Here is a 19,414-nt window from a genome sequence, read left to right on the forward strand (position 1 = left end):
CTTTGAGTGATCTACCCACCTTGGCCTCCCAAAGTGCTGGGGTTATAGGCGTGAGCCACTGAGCCTGGCCTACACAATTGCTTTTCAAGTGAAATGTTTTAACATGTTAAGAGGCGAAGCACAGAAGTAGTAAATGTGTTGGTTAAACACTTTTGAATATTATTTGATTTAAACATTTCTTTTGAATGGCATGCAAGAAATGGCTTAGGAGTTCTCAGGACTGAGGAATCAGGATGGGAACTTTGATAAGAGGGACCTTAGGTCGAAAGCCATTGTTCTAAAACAAGGTGCTTTCCTGGCATGGGAAGCAAATGCTGGGTTTTACAAGACCACCAACCGGGGCAGTGCCTTTGACTTGGCATTTATCTACTGTGGCAACAAGCAGCAAGGTCATGATAGGGTTCCTGGTGGAATAGCCTTGCTGTTTGGAATAAAAATTCCCACAAATTACCTACATATCAAAGTTATCCACTAGCTAATAAACATGGAAGTTTTCTAGCAAATAAAACATGCATATCACAAAGTCCTTTCTTTAAAAGAAAATGCAAAGAAGAGAAAGAGAAAAGAAGCTGATGAGAGTGAAGCCTGATTTAGCAGATAAGTTTATTCGACATAGTGCATGATTCAAAGCATCTGATATTCCATAGCCAACAAGGTTTCCTATTCCCTATTACAAAATACTGGATACCCTGAATATAGCTAATTCAAGGTCCTCATTCCTTTTACCCTATACCTAGAATTAAACAGGTTTCCCCATTTAGCACATTTCACATTCACTGAAGGCTTTGGGGAGAGGGGCAAACAGAGCTTATGACTGCCCCTCTGAACCAAAGGCACTTAATGTTAAAAGATAAAGCACAGCAGAGTCACCCCACAGACATTTCTGTGTATTCAATGGCTGAACTTCAGCATACTATCACTGGCCCATGTGGGATTCATCATAACAATGTAAAAGACACTGATTTCCTTGGAAAAACAAAGTGCAGTATGAATATAAAGGAGTCACCACCATCCCTTTTCTGAAAATAATACATAAGTGAACTCTTACTTTACATGATTAGTATCACTCAAGGTTCACACATGGAAAAAATAGCTAAAAAATAATCTATCATAAATTCTCACTATGAAGTCACAATAGAATCTGATATCCTCTTTAGAACTGATGAGTTGGAGAGAAACCCAGAGGTCATGCTGTCCATCCCCTCATTTGATAGGGGAGGGAACTTGAGGCCCAGGAAGGTCAAGTGTCAGACCTGGGGCCTAACCCCTGTGGCAGAGCCTGTGTAGGATACGGGCCTCCTGAAGCCTAGGTCAGGGTTCCCTCCACTCCCCTTCTGCTTTAAAGACTCTCAAGAGTAAAATATGGCGATGATCTTCAAAGATGCACCACACAATAAAGCACATGCACTGACCTAGGTCAGCGATTTGGTCTCACAAGGCGGTTCCTTTGGCCGTTGGGCAGGTATGTAACCCACCTCAGGGTGGGAATTCTTTGCATGAGATCGTTCAAAGTTCTGAGGGAAGCCCAGTGTAGGTCAGACACGACTCCTTCTTGGATTGGGAAAATTCTTCTTGGTTGTCAGTCCATGGTGGGCAGGCGGTCGGCCGCACAGCGGAATCCCAGATTCGAAGCAGAGCTATCAGGTGTGTTCTGGCTACGAGCAGCACAGCGATACCTGTAACAATAGGACTGTGCAGAGAGAAAAAGCAAGGTAAGTGCTACTGGGACTCTCGGCCGAGGGCTCTAACCTGTCAGATGCATGTTGCACAAAAGCACCGGCTGCAGACAGTGCTTCCCCACAACCCTGGCTTTATGGATACTTCACATGTATGCTTTAAAAAGGGCAGCACATTCAAGAATTAACCACATATTTTCCAACATCCTTTACCTTATAAACGTAACACAGATATAGTACAAAGATGTTCCACATTAGATAGAACAGCAAAAAAGAAAAACGTAAAACCCAATGATTGCCTAAGTTTAGGCACATCCATATAACAGAAAAGCAAGCAGCCATTGAAAGTCATGTTTTTACGTAATATTTAATGACACAGGACTTTTTCATGACAAAATGTAAAATGAGGCCAGGTGCACTGGCTCACACTTGTAATCTCAACATTTTGGGAGGCTGAAATGGGAGGACTGCTTGAGGCCAGGAGCTCAAGGCCAGACTGGGCAACACAGCAAGACCCCATCTCTACAAAAAATTAGCTGAGCATGGTGGTGTGCACCTGTAGTCCCAGCTTCTCGAGAGGTTGAAGTGGGAAGATCTCTTGAGTCAAGGTGTTTGAGGCTGCAGTGCACCATCACTGAGCCACTGTGCTAAAGTCTGGGTGACAGAGCAAGATCTTGTCTCCAAAAAAAAAAAAAAAACAGTTAAATGAAAAAGTCAGAATATAAAGCTGTTTATGTGGTATGACCTCAGTGTAGATAACTACATATGCCAAGAAGAAAAGACTGGAAGGTTCTGAATGCACCACAGTGTGCACAGGAGTTATCCCTCAAGCAACCTGAGTTTTATACTTCCTATATGAAACCATGCAGTATTCCTATACAATAAGAATTAATATATAATAATTTTTTAAATTAAACTAATAAGTGATAGATGGCCACTGAAAAAATATTAAGAATAACACTAAGATATCATTTAATATCTAAATAATATTTATAATACCATTTACGATCTAAATCATATTTGTGATCTCATTTAATACCAGCAGATTGGCAAAAAATTAAACAATAAGCCTAGGAACATCAAATGTAGGAAAGGCTGTGGGACAACGTTGCTTTTTAAAAATGTGTTGCTTTGGGAGTTTAAATCATAGTAACTAATAAAGCTACACAATGTTGTGTGCAGTTTGTTTTACATCTGTGTTATTAAATAAGAGCCGGGCACAACTACACACATGCACACCAACACAGACCTTCAGCACCTAGTACACACCAGACATGGGGCTAGGCATCTTCATCTGTTACGCCATTTGATTGTAACAGCCCAGAGAAACTCAATGACTTACCCAAGATTGCAGTTATTAAAGAAAGCAGAATTCTAGCTCAGGTCTAACTGTGGTGTGCTTGCTTTCCTGGCAAGATTCTACACTCCAGAGGGAAGGTTACCACAACTCATGTCTTCTTTCCCACTGCCCAGTACACAAGCCCTGCATGCACTTGTACACTTGCACAAACATAAGACAGCCTAATGCACGTATCCCTGCCTACCTAGCAGGTATTCAGTGATTAACCACAGATTACTTCAAAAGCCTCCACATGCCAAAAATAACCACGCATGAAACTCTTGTGCCCTAGGATTGTTCTCCGATCCAAAATAACGGAGAATAAAAATAAACGTCATCCTGTGTGCCATGAGCATAAACTATGAGATGGCCCAGTAGAGCTCAAGTCTCCGCAAGCTGGTTAAAGTAGTTTCACAAAGAAACATGTGGAATAACTTTAGAATCTGTGCAGAAGCGATAATTTGGAGTCAGGGGGAAGTCAGCATACAAAAGGTTTTTTTATTTTTTAATTATTCTCCTTTCTCTCAGAAAAATAAAACGCTTCTTATCTTTATGAAAAGTATCTCTGTAGTTGACCCAGTAATTCTCTGGAGCACTTCTACTATAAAAAGAAAGACACAGTGCTTTGTCTTCTACAGATAGTGAAATGATAGCAACCAATTTTCTCATTTGCCTTGTGGTCAGTGAAGAATATAGCATTAGCAATTCTCAGGTAGACAAAGGGAAGATGAATTTAAAATGTGCTTGAAATAATTGATAAATTGATGGCATCTCCTACTATGTGTGATCCGCATGCAATGGAAGCTCTCAAATGACTACAGGTGACCATGCAGGAAGACATAGCAAAAGCCTCATCCCATGCAGGGCCTACTCATTGGGCTGCTGTGGAACAACAGTGCTTTGGTATTTCCAGAACCAAATTCCTGTGGATAATCCAGGGCCCCATGCAACCAAGCATGTGTGGCCAATTCCACACCGCAGCAAAGATCAGGTTCAGGGGGAGCTACACAGATGACATGACATTCTTCTCCCATAAATGTACACACATGACCAAAAACAATCAAGTGTTTCCTGATTGCTCACTCATTACACCCACAGAAAAGATCAGAGTAGAATTATGTTCCTGTCTTGCTGGAGATCTCAGACTGGTTAAAGAAACAGACTATACATCAAACAGCTACAAAGCATGTAGGAGTAAACAATTCTGAGGTAATTAGTAATTCAGGTGAAGGAGCTGTCCCTTGTAGAATGCCACAGTTTTTAGGAAAGACTTTTTTAGAAGGCAAAAATTGATGTGGATGAGATTTCCATGATCATGGCAGTGGTCCTCAGACCTCAGCATACATAAGAACGGCCAATACAGCTTGCTTAAATCCATGTTCCTAGGCCACACATCCAGAAACTCTGATTCAGGAAATCTAGTATGGGGCTCAAGAACCTACTTCTAACAAGCTTCTAGGTGCTGCTGATGCTACAGGCCCATGGGCCACAGTTTGAGTAACACTGGTTTATAGGATTTAGAAGGGCAAGTTGAGAGGATAGCAAGGCCACATCCTGGTAATATCAGAGCATGGTTTAATTATTCATTGAATATATAAGAGCTTACAATATGCCAGATGCTATTTTAGGTATGACGGATACAATCAGAACAAGACAAACAAGATACCTGTTATCAGGGAGCTGACATTCAACAGGGAATTGTCAGACAATAAATCAACCAACACATTCAAGCTGTTTTCCAGGAGTAGTCACCTCTGCAGGAAGGAAAACAGGGAAAGAGGACTGAGAGTGACTGGGTAGCTACTTTAGACAGGGTGGTGGTCTGGAAAGGCCCCTCTGAGAAGATCACATGTGGGCTGAGTTGCTCAAAGATCTGGAGCATGAGAATTCCAGGCAAGAGCAATGACTGTCTTTGGGGTAACTGGCTTCCTCACTAAACAACAAAGGTATTAGCCAGCTTCTAAGCAGGTCTTAGAAACCTTGTGTTCAACTGCAGGAAGATGGTAATACCCCTGCCAGCATCTGAATGTGGATATACAATTGCTGCATAAATGGGAAAGTTAAGAAATCTCTCTGGTGATAGGGCATAGGACTTAGGTTTTTGTTGAACGGCATATTTTTACCTGTCACTTATCTCTTAAATTATATCAGAAACTATTTTAAAATAAGATGATGTTCATATTGCCACAAAACCTAGCATATAACAACTCAAATGAACTGGTGGGACCTGCCCAAAGCACTGTGTTGAGGATTCTACAGCTGTGACACAAGACAGTAGAAAAGAGATATATAAGAGATTATTCCCAGGGCTGTATCTGAAGACCCTGGTATATACAGAATAATTCCAATCTTGAAAGACAAAAATTAAGTTTGCTGGAATACTATCAATTGTTTTCTTTAGGAAACATAATGATTTCATTTTCGTTTTGATCTTTATTATATATTTTCTAATTTTTATGCTATGAATATGTTTTCTTTGTATAATAAAAAGTTTAAAATCAGTGCTTCTCCCTTCCCCACCACCAAAAGTTCTTTATTAGTTCACAGCAATCCCTGAGACTGTCCATTAACCAAAATGACAATAAAGAATTAAACCCTAAAAAGCAAGACTCACTACAAAAGTTAGTGTTGAGAGGTCAGAGCCATCAGCTGAGAAAACAGTCAATTCACACATCATTCCATTTCAAATGCACTCATTCACTCAGCAAACATTTATTAATAAGTTGTTCATTTTAAATTCCAACTAATAAAGCACATAATTAAAGAGGTAAATGGCCTCATTATAAATGTCCTCATTGCTCTTTCTTTTTTTCCAACTTTATTTTTAGCACCAAAAGTGGTTCTTAAGGATGTGAGGTCTTTAGGTGGCTGAAAAATGGGTCATTCTATTAATTAAGAACAGGGAAAGTGGGAAGGACCTGTTTTAGTCCTATTTCATCAAGATGGCTAATTACTGTGTGAAATTGATCTCCATGTCTGTGCTAAGAATGTGAGCCTGGACTTGGGAACAATCCATTTAAGATAATGACTTACCAGCCTTGGGGCTTAAAAGTCAAGTGGAACAGCAATATGGTTTTTATGAGAGGAAGACTTTTAGGGACAAAGGGCATTTTAAAGATAATTGTAGCTCATGTTAAACAAAATCATTACTGAGAACTCCACAACAGAAGAGATGTCTCAATTTCCCATCCATTACACTTGCCACTGACACTAGACCAACTCCTTTCGCTCTTCATCTTGGCAGGAAGGTGAGGATTTCCTCAATGTTGTAGGCTGAGCTAAAGACCCAGAGGGTTTAATCTAACAACATCAACAACAATGAGTATTTCTTGAGTACTTACTATGTGAACTGTTCTAAGAACTTCTTATGTATTAATTCACTTAATCCTCTCAACAATCCTATGAGATAGGCATTATTAGTATCTGCACTGTATACTTGAGGAAAAATTGAGGCACACAGATGTTAATAGTATGCCTAAGGTCACATGGTTTATAAATGGTGGATCCAAGGTTCCAGCCTATTCAATCCTATTCCAAAGTCTGCACCCTTAACCAGATGACATGTTGCCTCATAGTTTTTCTTTCTGTGCCCCTATCTCCTTCTTGAAGCTATACTTTGGATAGATTATCAAAAAATTATGATCATCAGAATTAACTTTAGCCAGGCAGGCTGGGCATGGTGGCTCACGTCTATAATCTCAGCACTTTGGGAGGCCAAGGCGGGAGGATCACTTGAGGTCAGGGGTTCGAGACCAGCCTGGCCAGTTTGGTGAAACCCCATCTCTACACAAAAATAGCCGTGCATGGTAGCACACACCTGTAATCCCGGCTACTCAGGAAGCTGAGACAGGAGAAATACTTGAAATTGGGGGGCGGACATTGCAGTGAGCCAAGATCATGTCATTGTACTGTAGCCTGGCTGACAGAGTGAGAGTTTGTCTCAAAAAAAAGAATTTACTAAAAAAAAAAAAAAAAAAGAAGAATTTACTTTAGCCAGGCAAACTCGTGTTGGCCCATGATCAAAAATAAGTTATCGTCTATGCAAGAAAATGTTTTTTAAAATGAATTGTAACATTATTATTTCTTTTTATTGATTTTTTTTCCTTTTACTGATTTTCACCTATGCCATAAACATTGCTTTTGCCTGTCTAGTTGGGAGTTTATTAGTCGGTTCCTTCTTCAAAAAAGAAGAGGGGAAATAATCTAATTACAATAAAGATGATGCTGATAGGAGCAACTAACTTTTACTGAGCCTTTACCACAAGCTAAGCACCGTACCAAGAACTTATATATGTTGGTTCATTTACTCTTCACCAGAACCTTATAATGGGTATAATTATAGCATGTTACAAATGTGAAAACTGAGGCTTGGAAAGATTAAGTAATTTGCCCAAGGTCACATACCTGGCAAGAAACAGATATAGAACTCCAATCCAGATGTAATTCCCTAATCCACATCCCAATAATTTAGTAAAAGCTGTCACTCTTAATCTACTGGAAAGGCTAAGCACTCTGAAAATAATTCACAATCAACACTGTGCTATTTTCCTGACCTTACAGATATAACCAGACTGATGTTAAAGACCAACCTAATAAACAATTCACTTGACCAAGATCCTAGAAGTGCCATTTTTCTATGGAAAATCCTATGGATCCCACTCAGTTTTGTCACTCTGCTATTCTCCTCTTCTAAAATGTTATCCCCATCATATGGAACCTGACTAAATTAAAACAAATCCTTCAGGTAAGCTAAGAAAAGATAAAAATTCATAATATAAACTTTAAATCAACACTAAAATTATAAAACAAAGAGTTACAGCTAATAAGCATAAGGAGAGAAAATGGGGTGATAAAAAGTATGCAATCAAAAGGAAGACAAACAGAGAACAAGAACAGGTGAGACAAAGAGAAAAAAAAATCAAGTTGGCATATTTCAACCCAACCATATCAAAAACCACATTAAATATAAATAGTCTAAACACCCAAAGAAAGGCAGAGATTATGTCAATAAATACAATAACTCAAATGAAATAGACAAATTCCTTAAAAGATACAAACTACCAGAATGTACTCAAGAAGAAGCAGATCAGCTGTATAGTCCTACATCTATTTTAAAAATTAGGCCTATAGTAAAAGAAAAAAAAATCGGCATACTGGCTCACACCTGTAGTCCCAGCCACTAGGGAGGCTGAGGCAGGACAATTTTTTGAGTTCAGAAATTCGATCCTGTTTTCTAAATTAATTAATTAATAGTTAAAACTCTCGGCCCAAATGCATTCACCGAGGAATCCTGTCAAACATTTCAAGAATAACACAAATTCTACATAAACTCTTGCAAAAAATGTAAAATAAGTTAATATTTAACTCAATCTATGAAGACAGCAATACCCTGAAACCAAAATCAGACGATATTACAAGAAAACACAGAATAAACTAGATGCAAAAATACTCACTCATAATTTTTGCAGATCAAATCCAAAATGTATAAAAAAGATAATACATCATGACTAAGTGGAATGATATGTATCCCAGGAATGCAAGGATAGCTTAATATTTGAAAATCAATGTAATTCACCATATGAACAGATGGAAAAAGCAAAATCATGTTATCATCTCAATAGATGCAGAAAAAGCACCCAGCAAAATCTATATCCACTGCTGATAAAAAAAAAAAACTCACAAAAAATTCGCAATGGAAAAAAACTTTCTCAAGCTGTAAAGGGTGTCTATGAAAAAGCTATTGCTAACACATATCTGATTTTGAAAAACTGAATGTTTATTCCCTAAGATCAAGAATGAGGTATGAATGTCTACTCTTATCATTCCTATTCAACACTATACTGAAGGTTCTAGCCAATGACATACAGCAAGAAAAAGTTATAAAAGGTATCTAGATTAGAAAGGAAGAACAGTCAACATTCACAGATCATATGATCACTGATGTAGAAAATATAATACAATATACAAAAACATTACTAGAACTAATAAATGAGTTTTGCAAGGTTGCAAGATACAAGATGAATATACAAAAATCAGTACCATGTAAGTGTACTTAATAAAGCATGTAGGAGGTTAAAAGATATTTTTAAAGCAAGCATCTACTGGGAAGCTTATAAAAATGTAGATTACAAATAAGCTAAAAATTATAAACATGAAAGTAGATACATTCATATGCATGGAATTAGGACAGTTAATGTTCTTTACTTGCTTAAAATGTTTTTTACAAGCTTCTGTTACCCCATTTATTCTTGAAGAAAAACTTTCTGGTCCTCGATTACTTAGAAAGTAAATGGATTCTCAATTTAGAAAAGTGCCACATGTCAGAGACATAACTGGTGACAATTAGGATTTTGAGATACTACTGTACAAAGAGAGATTCACGTGTTTTCCATGGAAGCCTGGTTCCCTGGCAAGAAGATCCAGGTACATTTGTAGAAACAACTTCAAATAGAGAAACAATCTAGGATTAAAGACTCTCATGTATACGTGAACGTATAAATATATTGGGAAGACCTGGGACAATGCTTTTTATTTAAAATTAAAACTAGAATTTTAGGCCAGGCACAGCGAATCCCAACATTTTGGGAAGCAAAGGCAGGAAGAATTTCCTGAGCCCAAATGTTCAAGACCAGCCAAGGCAACATGGCAAGACCCCATCTCTACAAAAAATTTAAAAATTAGCCAGGTTACTTGGGAGGCTGAGATGGGAGGATCGCTTGAGCCCAGGAGGTCGAGGCTACAGTGAGCTGTGATTGTGCTACTGCACCTCAGTCTGGATGAAGAGTGAGATCCTGTCACAAAAAAAAGAAAAAAAAAAAAAGATTTTATGAAGATAAATTGGTCTACATCTTATTATCAGTGTAGGTCTAAAGCATCAATTGAGCTCTGCTTTATGAACTTCTACCTGAATCACTGGATTAAAAATTCTAAGAAATACAGAAGATACACATACATACAAACTCACATATATATATAATCTAGAGAGATTTGCTTTAGGCTAGTGATTCCCAAACTTGGACATATGTTTTCATCAACTGGAGAGCTTTAAAAAATGCAATGCCCAGCTCACACTGAAGAAAAATCAAATCAGAATGGGGGTGAGTGAGGAACCAGACATCAGTATTTTATATAGATCCCAGATGATTACAATGTGGAATAAAGTTTGAGAACCACTGTCTTAAAACAAAATTCGATAATGCCATCATTATCAAATTAGTAACTTAATTTGGAGCCATTATAGGTGGTTTTAAGTCTCTAACCACCTGGACTGAATAAATTACTAGGGGAAGCTTTGCGGCAATAACAATCTGCAAAATGCCATCTTTGCACAGGGAGAGAAAGCTGGAGTTGAGGAGATGTGAAAAATATATGACTCAAAGAAAAAAGGGAAGGGATGGTATTCTATTTCCAAATTCCTTATAAAGGTTATTTATGAAACACCAAGTCACTCTAACTGATGAAGAAAGCCAGCTCAGACACTAAGATCATAGCCCGAAGAGAAGAAACACTCTCTGGGAATGATGCTTATTTCACAAGGCACACTTTGTACCTAGAACACGGGATGCTTTCATTTCGGTATATCACAATCTGCCCTCCATATATAACTCTCACCTGAATCTCAATAGAAAATCCAGAAATGTACAGGATTCTCAAATAAATTAAGGGTGTGCTTTCAGACTCACATGCTGGAAAAGGTATATACACTCACCCCCATGCAGTTTACGAGACAACAAAGGTCTCTCAAAGGGGCAAGATTCAATAGATGAAATGTGGTTGACAATACGTCATTCACAACGTCTGCTACTTGTGTTACTTTTCTCCGTTCTTGTAACCAAATTTGAGATGACGATCCTCCCTTTTTTCTGGTTTCAGTGGGGTTAGGTATGCATTTGCAGAAGTGAATAAGACATTCGGGGCTCTCATTTACAATGGATCCATAAAACTGCTATCAGAACAAGAACGGCAAAATAGTTCGGTGACATGACTTACCCTATGGCACATGTAGGAGCCACCTTTCTTCACCCGGTCTTTCCCAGAAGGGGGACCTTTCTACGGATGAGGAAAAAAAGCTGTGTTAGAGCAGAAGGCAAAGCTGCCCCTTACACAGTGGGAGAGAATCCACTTTGATCCAACCAGCTCTCTCATGGTTGTCTAAACTCTCCACATGTATTTCCACCCCTAGGCTTTGTATCTGTATTCATGGGCCCTCCCAAATGCCCACCTCCCTAAATCCTACCCATCTTCTAAGCCCCCGTCAAGTTCCCACTCTTTGGTGAAGTCTTCGTGACTATAGGAAGCAATCCTGCCTCTAAGTCCCTACAGCATTTCTTGCCTTAGATAACTAATAAGCTGCTTGGCCGCATCTCTTACTATGTCATGCTAATAAGCAAATTTATCCTGTGTTATAATTGGTTTATTCATCTACACTGGCAAGCCTCTTTGAATTACATGGTTGTTTTTTTAAAAAAAAAAAATTTTCCTTGAGACAGGGTCTCCCTTGTCACCCAGGCTGGAGTGCAGTGGCATGATCACAGCTCACTACAGCCTTGACCACCTGGGCTCAAGCAATCCTCCCTCCTCAGCCTCCCAAGTAGGTAGAACCACAGGCATGAACCACCATGCCCAGCTAATTTTTAAAAATTATTATTTGTAGAGACAGGGTCTCGCTATATTGCCCAGGCTGGTCTTGAACTACTGGGCTCAAGTGACCCTCCTACCTCAGCCTCCCAAAGTGCTGGGATTACAGGCATGCAACACTATGCCAGGCCAGAATTATATGTTTTTATAATCCCACTGTGTAACACTTAACACTTTGCTGATTGAATGAGTTTGCTTGTTAGCCTTAACAAAAAAATTAGGTGTGGTTTATTGAGATATAAATAATAAGCTGGCCGGGCACAGTGGCTCAAGTCTGTAATTCCAGCACTTTGGGAGGCCGAGACGGGTGGATCACGAGGTCAGGAGATCGAGATATAATTAATATACAGTAAAATTCATCCTTTTTAAGTGCACAGTTCCAGTGAGTTTTGACAAACATATATAGTCATGTAACTGCTACCACAATCAAGATATAGAACATGGTTTATCTTGAAGAAAAAAAAAAGACACATATGCATACTATGAACTAGGCACAGTTTGAGCACTTTACAAATATGAACTCAGGTATTCTCCATCCATCCTTGGAGGTAGGTTAAGTTACTGGCAAAATAAGTGGCACAACCAGGCAGGCTTGCTCCAGACTCCAAGCTCTGAGGCACTCCACTGTGCACCCACTTAGAGACAAGAAGTATAGGAAATTAGGTAGTGCTTAAAAGGAGGCAAGAAAGAGCAATGTCTACCACTGTAATAAGAATTGAGATCTACACAGAGCCAGTACAATGGCAAGTCTTTTTTCTAGGAAGGGCTTCAGATAAAAGTTCAAAGGAAATGAAAATCCTAAGGCATCAGTTGCCAAGATAAAAGCCTCAATATCAGGTAAGCCATACACAGCATCTGAAAGGTACCAATAAATAGGCTCTAATAAGTCAGAACGATATCAGGGGAGTCTGTGGGGAGAGGGATTTATCTCCTTTTTTTTGTTCAAAAAGACAATGAATCACACACCTGTCTACTATTTGCTCCGAAAACGCAAGAAGCCAGGACAACTCCGCTCATATCTTAGTTTTTCCTTTTCCTGTGAATCAAAAGGGTCCTTACTCAACTGGCAGAAGTTAAAAGAGCCACGTTTTCTCCAAGCATAGCTAATGTACTTTCTTGCAAATGTAAATCATGTGGGCAGAAGTGCACATTATCTTCTAAGCATTTCCAGGTACAGATGCTCCTTAGCATGGGATGAGGTCCTGTCCTGATAAATCCACCATAAGTTGAAAATATTATTAAGTCGAAAATGCATTTAATACTCCTAACCTACCCAATATCATAGCTTAGCCTAGCGTACCTTAAACATGTTCAGAACACTTACATTAGTCTGTAGCTGGGCAAATCATCTAACAACACAAAGCCTATTTTATAATAAAGTGTTGAATATATCATGTAAATTACTGAATACTGAACTGAAAGTGGAAAACAGAGTGGTTGTATGGACACTTAAACCACAGTTTCTACCGAAGGCACATCACTTTCACACAATTGTAAACTCAAAAAAAATCTTCAGTCAAACCATTGTAAGTAGGGGACTGCTGTGCTTAGAAACTATCACAGACAAAGCCATTGGCTAGTCCTCCTTCATCTGCAGGGCTACAATATTTCCAAGGCCTTAAATGCTTAATGTTATATTAATAAACTTTTGTTAATTATAAACAGACACACTGCAAACATGAAAAGCTACATGTCAAAATAATGGCTGGCAGCAGTTTTCTTCCCAGGAATATCTAGAATCTGACAAACATTCCGAGGCAGTTTATTACTCTATAAAAGTACGACAATTACCCAGAATTCACCGTAGCATCAATGAAAGCATTTAAAACTGTGGAATTCTCCCATGTAACAGCCACACTCTCCTACACTGTTTCTTGCTTAACAGTTCTTACATTACACTGCTTTAGGTGGTTCTCTGCATGCTCTGTTACAATGTATCAAATTGTGATTCAAGTCTTTCACAGTATCTGCCAGCATGCAATTTAGACTCTTCAAGTAGATCTAGGAACAAGGAGGAGCTGATTTGCCAATGGGAAGGCATGGGAACAAAATAGTTCCCTTTCATCATCAACTTCAATGAACTAAGTCTGTAATCAATAACTACGACACTTACCACAGTGATGCGAGTACTAATGACAGTCATCCCAGGCTGACACAACTGTAGCCCCTAACACAGTCCTCAATTTAGGTGACTGCTCAGCTGCTTCTTATAAATAAAACTATTTTTGCTAGCAAACAACATGATAATTAACTGAAACTGTTTGAAATGCTTGCCACTTTGCCAAAAAACAGAAAAATTACTAGGAGGGTGTAGTGGGTTGAAAAATGTTCCCAAAATTAATGTTCATTCACAGCCCTAGCATCTGACCTGATTCAGAAATAGGAACTTTGCAGACTTGTAAATTTTGTAATTAATATAAGATCATATGGGATTAGGGCAGGCCCTAAATCCAATGACTGGTGTCCTTGTAAGATGAGGAGAGTATGCACAGAGGAACACAGAGAAGTCTCCATGGTGATGGAGGCAGAAACTGGAGTGAGGCAGCTAAAAGCCAAGGAATGCAAAGGATTCCTGGAAGCCACCAGGAAGGATCTTCCCTTAGAGACTCCAGATGGGGTGTGGCCCAGCTGGCACCTTGAGTTCAGACTGCTAGCCTCCAGAACTGTGAGAGGATAAATTTCTGTTGTTTCAAGACACTAAGTGTGGGAGGCCAAGGCGGGCAGATCACAAGGTCAAGAGATAGAGACCATCCTGGCCAATATGGTGAAACCCCATCTCTACCAAAAATACAAAAATTAGCTGGTCGTGGTGGCACACACCTATAGTCCAGCTACTCAGGAGGCTGAGGCAGGAGAATCACTTGAATCTGTGAGGCAGAGATTGCAGTGAGCCAAGATCGTGCCACTGCACTCTAGCTTGGCAACAGAGCGAGACTCCATCAAAAAAAAAAAAAAAAAAAAAAAAAGACACTAAGTGTGTGGTAGTTTGTTATGCAGCCCTAGCAGACTAATCCAAAGAGTTGGGGAAGACGGGTATCTCCATATCCATTTGTGGAAAAAAACATTAACAAATCAAAATTAACACTCTCTCATGATCAAGTTTATTACTGCAGGCTAAGACAACTTAAGTGGCTACTGGTGGTGGTGTTTAAACACCTCATCTGTTTGCCTGTATGCCGCAGCAGGAAGAGCAGCCGCAGGGCCCTACCACCTCCACCTCCTATGCTCAAGAGTCTCAGGGATGCATAAGAAACCACTTGGAATTAACCTAGATATCCATCAACAGTGGACTGGATAAAGAAAACGTGGTACATATACACCATGGAGTACTGCACAGCCATAAAAAAGAATGAATCATGTCCTTTGCAGCAACATGAATGGAGCTGGAGGCCATTATTATCCTATGTGAATGAACGCAGGAACAGAAAACCAAATACTGCATGTTCTCACTTATAAATGGGAGCTAAACATTGAGTACACATGGAGACAAAGAAGAGAACAATAGACACTGGGGCCTATTTGAGCAAGGTGGAGGGTGAGAGGAGGATAAGGACTGAAAAACTACATACTGAGCATTATGCTGATTACCTGGGTGACAAAATTATCTGTACACCAAACCCCCATGGCCCACAATTTACCCATGTAACAAACCTGCACATCCACCCTTTGCACTTAAAATGAAAGTTGGAAAGAAAAAAAAAGTCTCAGTGGAAAAACACACGGAACATAGGGACTCTGCCTATAACCAGGCAGGAACCATCGTGAATGCTATCTTCAAAGGTACTATTGCCCGTAACTGCTCTAGTCCCATAGACACCAAAATATTAACACATCTCCAATGCTTGCATGGTTGCAAGAACAGCAAAACACACAAGCTTCTACATATCAGTCCCAATAATCTCAAAAGGCCAAGGTAAAGCTAAAGTTCTCAGGAAAAGAGATGAAGAAGCAACACTCAGCATTAGTGCAGAGAAATCTACCCCTGTTTAAAACACCTGGGAAGGCATGTTTAACAATGAGTCCAAATCCACTGGAGATGCCACAGAACCACGAATCAGTGAGACTGGCTTGTTTGGAGGATGAATGAGTCTGTAAGGAAGAGGGGTGGCCATCCTGCTCAGGGCTACCAGGACATTTTTCACAGCACAATGATTGCACTCTGTGTAGTCAAGAGACATTTTCCTTTCCCTCCTTGTCATGCCCAATACATTGACAAGGAAAGCAACAGAAGGGATAGAGAGTGTGACAAATTTCCATCACTCAGCAAACAGTCAAAAGGCACTACTAGCGACCTGGATGGGACTGGAGACTATTATTCCCAGTGAAGTAACTCAAGAATGGAAAAGCAAACATCATATGTTCTCACTCATAAGTGGGAGCTAAGCTATGAGGATGCAAAGGCGTAAGAATGACACAATGGACTTTGGGGACTCAGGGGGAAAGGGTGGGAAGGGAGTGAGGGATAAAAGGCAACAAATCGGGTGCAGTGGATACTGCTCAGGTGGGGGTGCACCAAAATCTCACAAATCACCACAAAAGAACTTACCCATGTAACCAAACACCACCTGTTCCCCAATAACCAATAAAAATTTAAAAAGTAAAACAAATAATAAACATGTTATTTGATACAATCCATAGTAATGAAATGCTAAGCACCTATTAAAAAGAATGAGGCACTTCTGTATGTGTACACATTACTATCACTTTTTTACTAAGAAAATAACAGCATCAAGCATTTATTCTGACTTCCTCACACAAACTATGCCTCAGGAAAATAGAAGAGTTATGAGTGAATGTTCTTTATAGAGGAATTCCAGATAATTAATGCAGAAAGAGTAATAGAATATCACTATTTCAAAAATCTTGGCCAAGTGCAATGGCTCACGCCTGTAATCACAGCACTTTGGGAGGCCAATGTGGGAAGATTCCTTGAGCCCAGGAGTTCAAGACCAGCCTGGGCAACATGGTGAAACCTCATCTCTACAAAAAATACAAAAGTTAGCCGGGCGTGGTGGGGCACATCTGTAGTCCCAGCTGCTCAAAAGGCTGAGGAAGAAGAACCATTTGAACCTGGGAGGCAGAAGTTCCAGGGAGCAGTGACTGCGCCACAGCACTGCAGCCCAGACAACAGGAATGAGAAACCCTGTCTCAGGAAAACAAACAAACAAACAAGCAAACAAAAACAAACCCTCCTAAAGAACTGAATTTAGGCAATGAGTATCAATGGTTGCTAAAATCAGTGAGTGAAAGGCTAATGAAGAACCTTGTAACAGATGGTTCAGACTGACAATGCCTACTTAAATACTGATCAATCTTATTAACAAACAATCTTATCAGTGTCACAATAAGAGCCATGCATAATATGCCTCCTGATATGATATAAAGAATGTACACAGCCCTATGAAGTATTTTTAATTACTCTTACACATACACACACTCATTCATGCACACACACACACACACACACCCCCTACCTAAAGCCTAAATATAATCAAGACTTTAAATCTAAATAAAGATTGTAGAAAATACAGGGAATAGAAGAATATTCTAAAATGATTCCACAAAGATGCAATGAACAAAACCCAGGCCATGAGAAATTCTTCTAAAAACAGATCATTTGTGGTGATTCCTCAATGATGTAAAACCAGAAATACCATTTGACCCAGCAATCCCATTATTGGATATATACCCAAAAGATTATAAATCATTCTGCTATAAAGACACATGCACACATATGTTTATTACAGCACTGCTCACAATAGCAAAGACTTGGAATCAACCCAAACGGCCATCAATGATGGACTGGATAAAGAAAATGTGGCACATATACACCATGCAATACTATGCATCCATAAAAAAGGATGAGCTCATGTCCTTTGCAGGGACATGGATGAAGCTGGAAACCACCATTCTCAAGAAACTAACAATAGAACAGAAAACCAAACACCACATGTTCTCACTCATAGGTGGGAGTTGAACAATGAGAACACATGGACACAGGGAGGGGAACATCACACACTGAGGCCTGTCGGGGATTGGGGACTAGGGGAGGGATAGCATTAGGTGAAATACCTAATGCAGGTGATGGGTTGATGGGTGCAGCAAACCACCATGGTACATGTATACCTAAGTAACAAACCTGCACATTCTGTACATGTACCCCAGAACTTAAAGTATAATAAAAAGGAAAAAGAAAAAAAAAGATCAGGGCCGGGTGCAGTGGTTCATGCCAGCACTTTGGGAGGTCAAGGCAGATGAATCACTGGAGGCCAGGAGCTCAAGACCATCCTGGCCAACATGGTGAAACCCTGTCTCTAGTAAAAATATAAAAATTAGCTAGTCATGGTGGTACACACCTATAATTCCAGCTACTAGGAAGGGGGAGGCAGAATAATTGCTTGAACCTGGGAGGCAGAAGCTGCAGTGAGCCGAGATTGCACCATGCACTCCGGCCTGGGCGACAGAGCAAGACTCCAACTCAAAAATAAATAAATAAATGAATGAATAAATAAATAAATAAATAAATAAAAATAAGAAGAGATTAGACATGTTTTCAACAAATAAATAGCAAGGGAGGAAAAAGAGAAAAGTTATAAATTGAGAGACTTAAAATATTCTCTGGTTGTGGTGGTGGCATGGGGCAATTCTATATGCCTTGTGGCAGTTTTTGTCTTGGATTATCTTTTGAAGGATGTTTGTGTAACCAAGAGTCTCAGAAGATGACAGAAGGAGGCAGGTTTGTTTCCTGGCCAGAATAATAATGTCAAAGGTTGGGTATGTTTATTAGAAACCTCTTTATAAGACTGGAAGTCTCCTAAGCTCAGGATTATCCAGCTGTGACAAAGACCTACTGTGTTATCCTTGTGGGACTTGGGGGACAAAGGGAAGCGATATGAACATGAAGTGCATGTTGCCTGCTGTGCTGTGACCTGAAAAATCTGCAACTCTGACACAGAAACTTCATGTCTTCTGCCAGCATCCATGACACTGTAGTGGCCTAACTCATGAGCTTGCAAACAGGATAAAATTTCAGACTCTTCATAGTCTTGACGAAGACTATATCAACAAACAAAATGCACAGTATTACTGGCATATATATTGCAGTTATATACGTGAAAAACTTAACAACACAGTGTGACCATTATTGCTTTAAACAATCTTATGTTTGGTGTAGTCTATATCCAGTTTTCCCCAATGGCAACATCTTCCAAAACTCTGTACTCTATCTCAACCAGGATGTTGACATTGACACAGTCAAGACACAGAACATTTCCATCACAAGGATCCCTTACGTTGCCCTTTTATAGTTACAACCACTTCCTTCCTGTCCTCCAACCCCTTCTTAACCCCTGGAAAACACGAACCCCTTCCCACTCCTATAATTTTGTCATTTCAAGAATGTTATATTAATATAAATGGAATCATACAGTATGTAAACTTTTGGAACTGGCTTTTTTTCCACTCAGCATAATTCTCCAGAGATTCATCCAGGTTGCTCCGCATACCAACAGTCTGTCCCTTATTACAGTTGAGTAGTATTCCATGGTGGGGATGTATCAGTTTGTTTAAATATTCACCCACTGAAGGACATTTTGGCTGTTTCTAGGTTTTTTTTTTTTTTTTGGCTATTACAAATAAAGATGCTATAAACAGTCATGTATAGGTTTTTGTATGAACATAAGTTTTCATCCTTTTGGAATCTGTGCCAAAGAAGGGCATACGGTGGTCGAATGCTTACTTGAATTTTTTTTTTTTTTTTTTT

At 39.4% G+C, this 19,414-nt stretch overlaps 1 protein-coding gene across 4 annotated transcripts in view; it reads right to left on the reverse strand.

Moving 5' to 3' along the window:
* Positions 1 to 584: 584 nt before the first annotated feature.
* Positions 585 to 19,414, reverse strand: part of SUMF1 (sulfatase modifying factor 1) — a 104,547-nt gene continuing 85,717 nt past the window's right edge. For 3 of the 4 annotated variants that reach the window (XM_011937243.1, XM_011937241.1, XM_011937244.1), the window contains 2 exons: positions 11,005 to 11,064; positions 585 to 1,690 (listed from right to left, as the gene is read on the reverse strand). In XM_011937243.1, the coding sequence (XP_011792633.1) occupies positions 1,580 to 1,690; positions 11,005 to 11,064 (171 nt within the window). In that variant the 3' untranslated portion in view covers positions 585 to 1,579. The remainder of the gene's footprint in view (positions 1,691 to 11,004; positions 11,065 to 19,414) is intronic. The other variant, XM_011937242.1, reaches the window with a different exon arrangement.

The sequence above is a fragment of the Colobus angolensis genome, unplaced genomic scaffold, assembly GCF_000951035.1.
Source record: "Colobus angolensis palliatus isolate OR3802 unplaced genomic scaffold, Cang.pa_1.0 Scaffold160, whole genome shotgun sequence".
NCBI classification, from domain to species: domain Eukaryota; kingdom Metazoa; phylum Chordata; class Mammalia; order Primates; family Cercopithecidae; genus Colobus; species Colobus angolensis.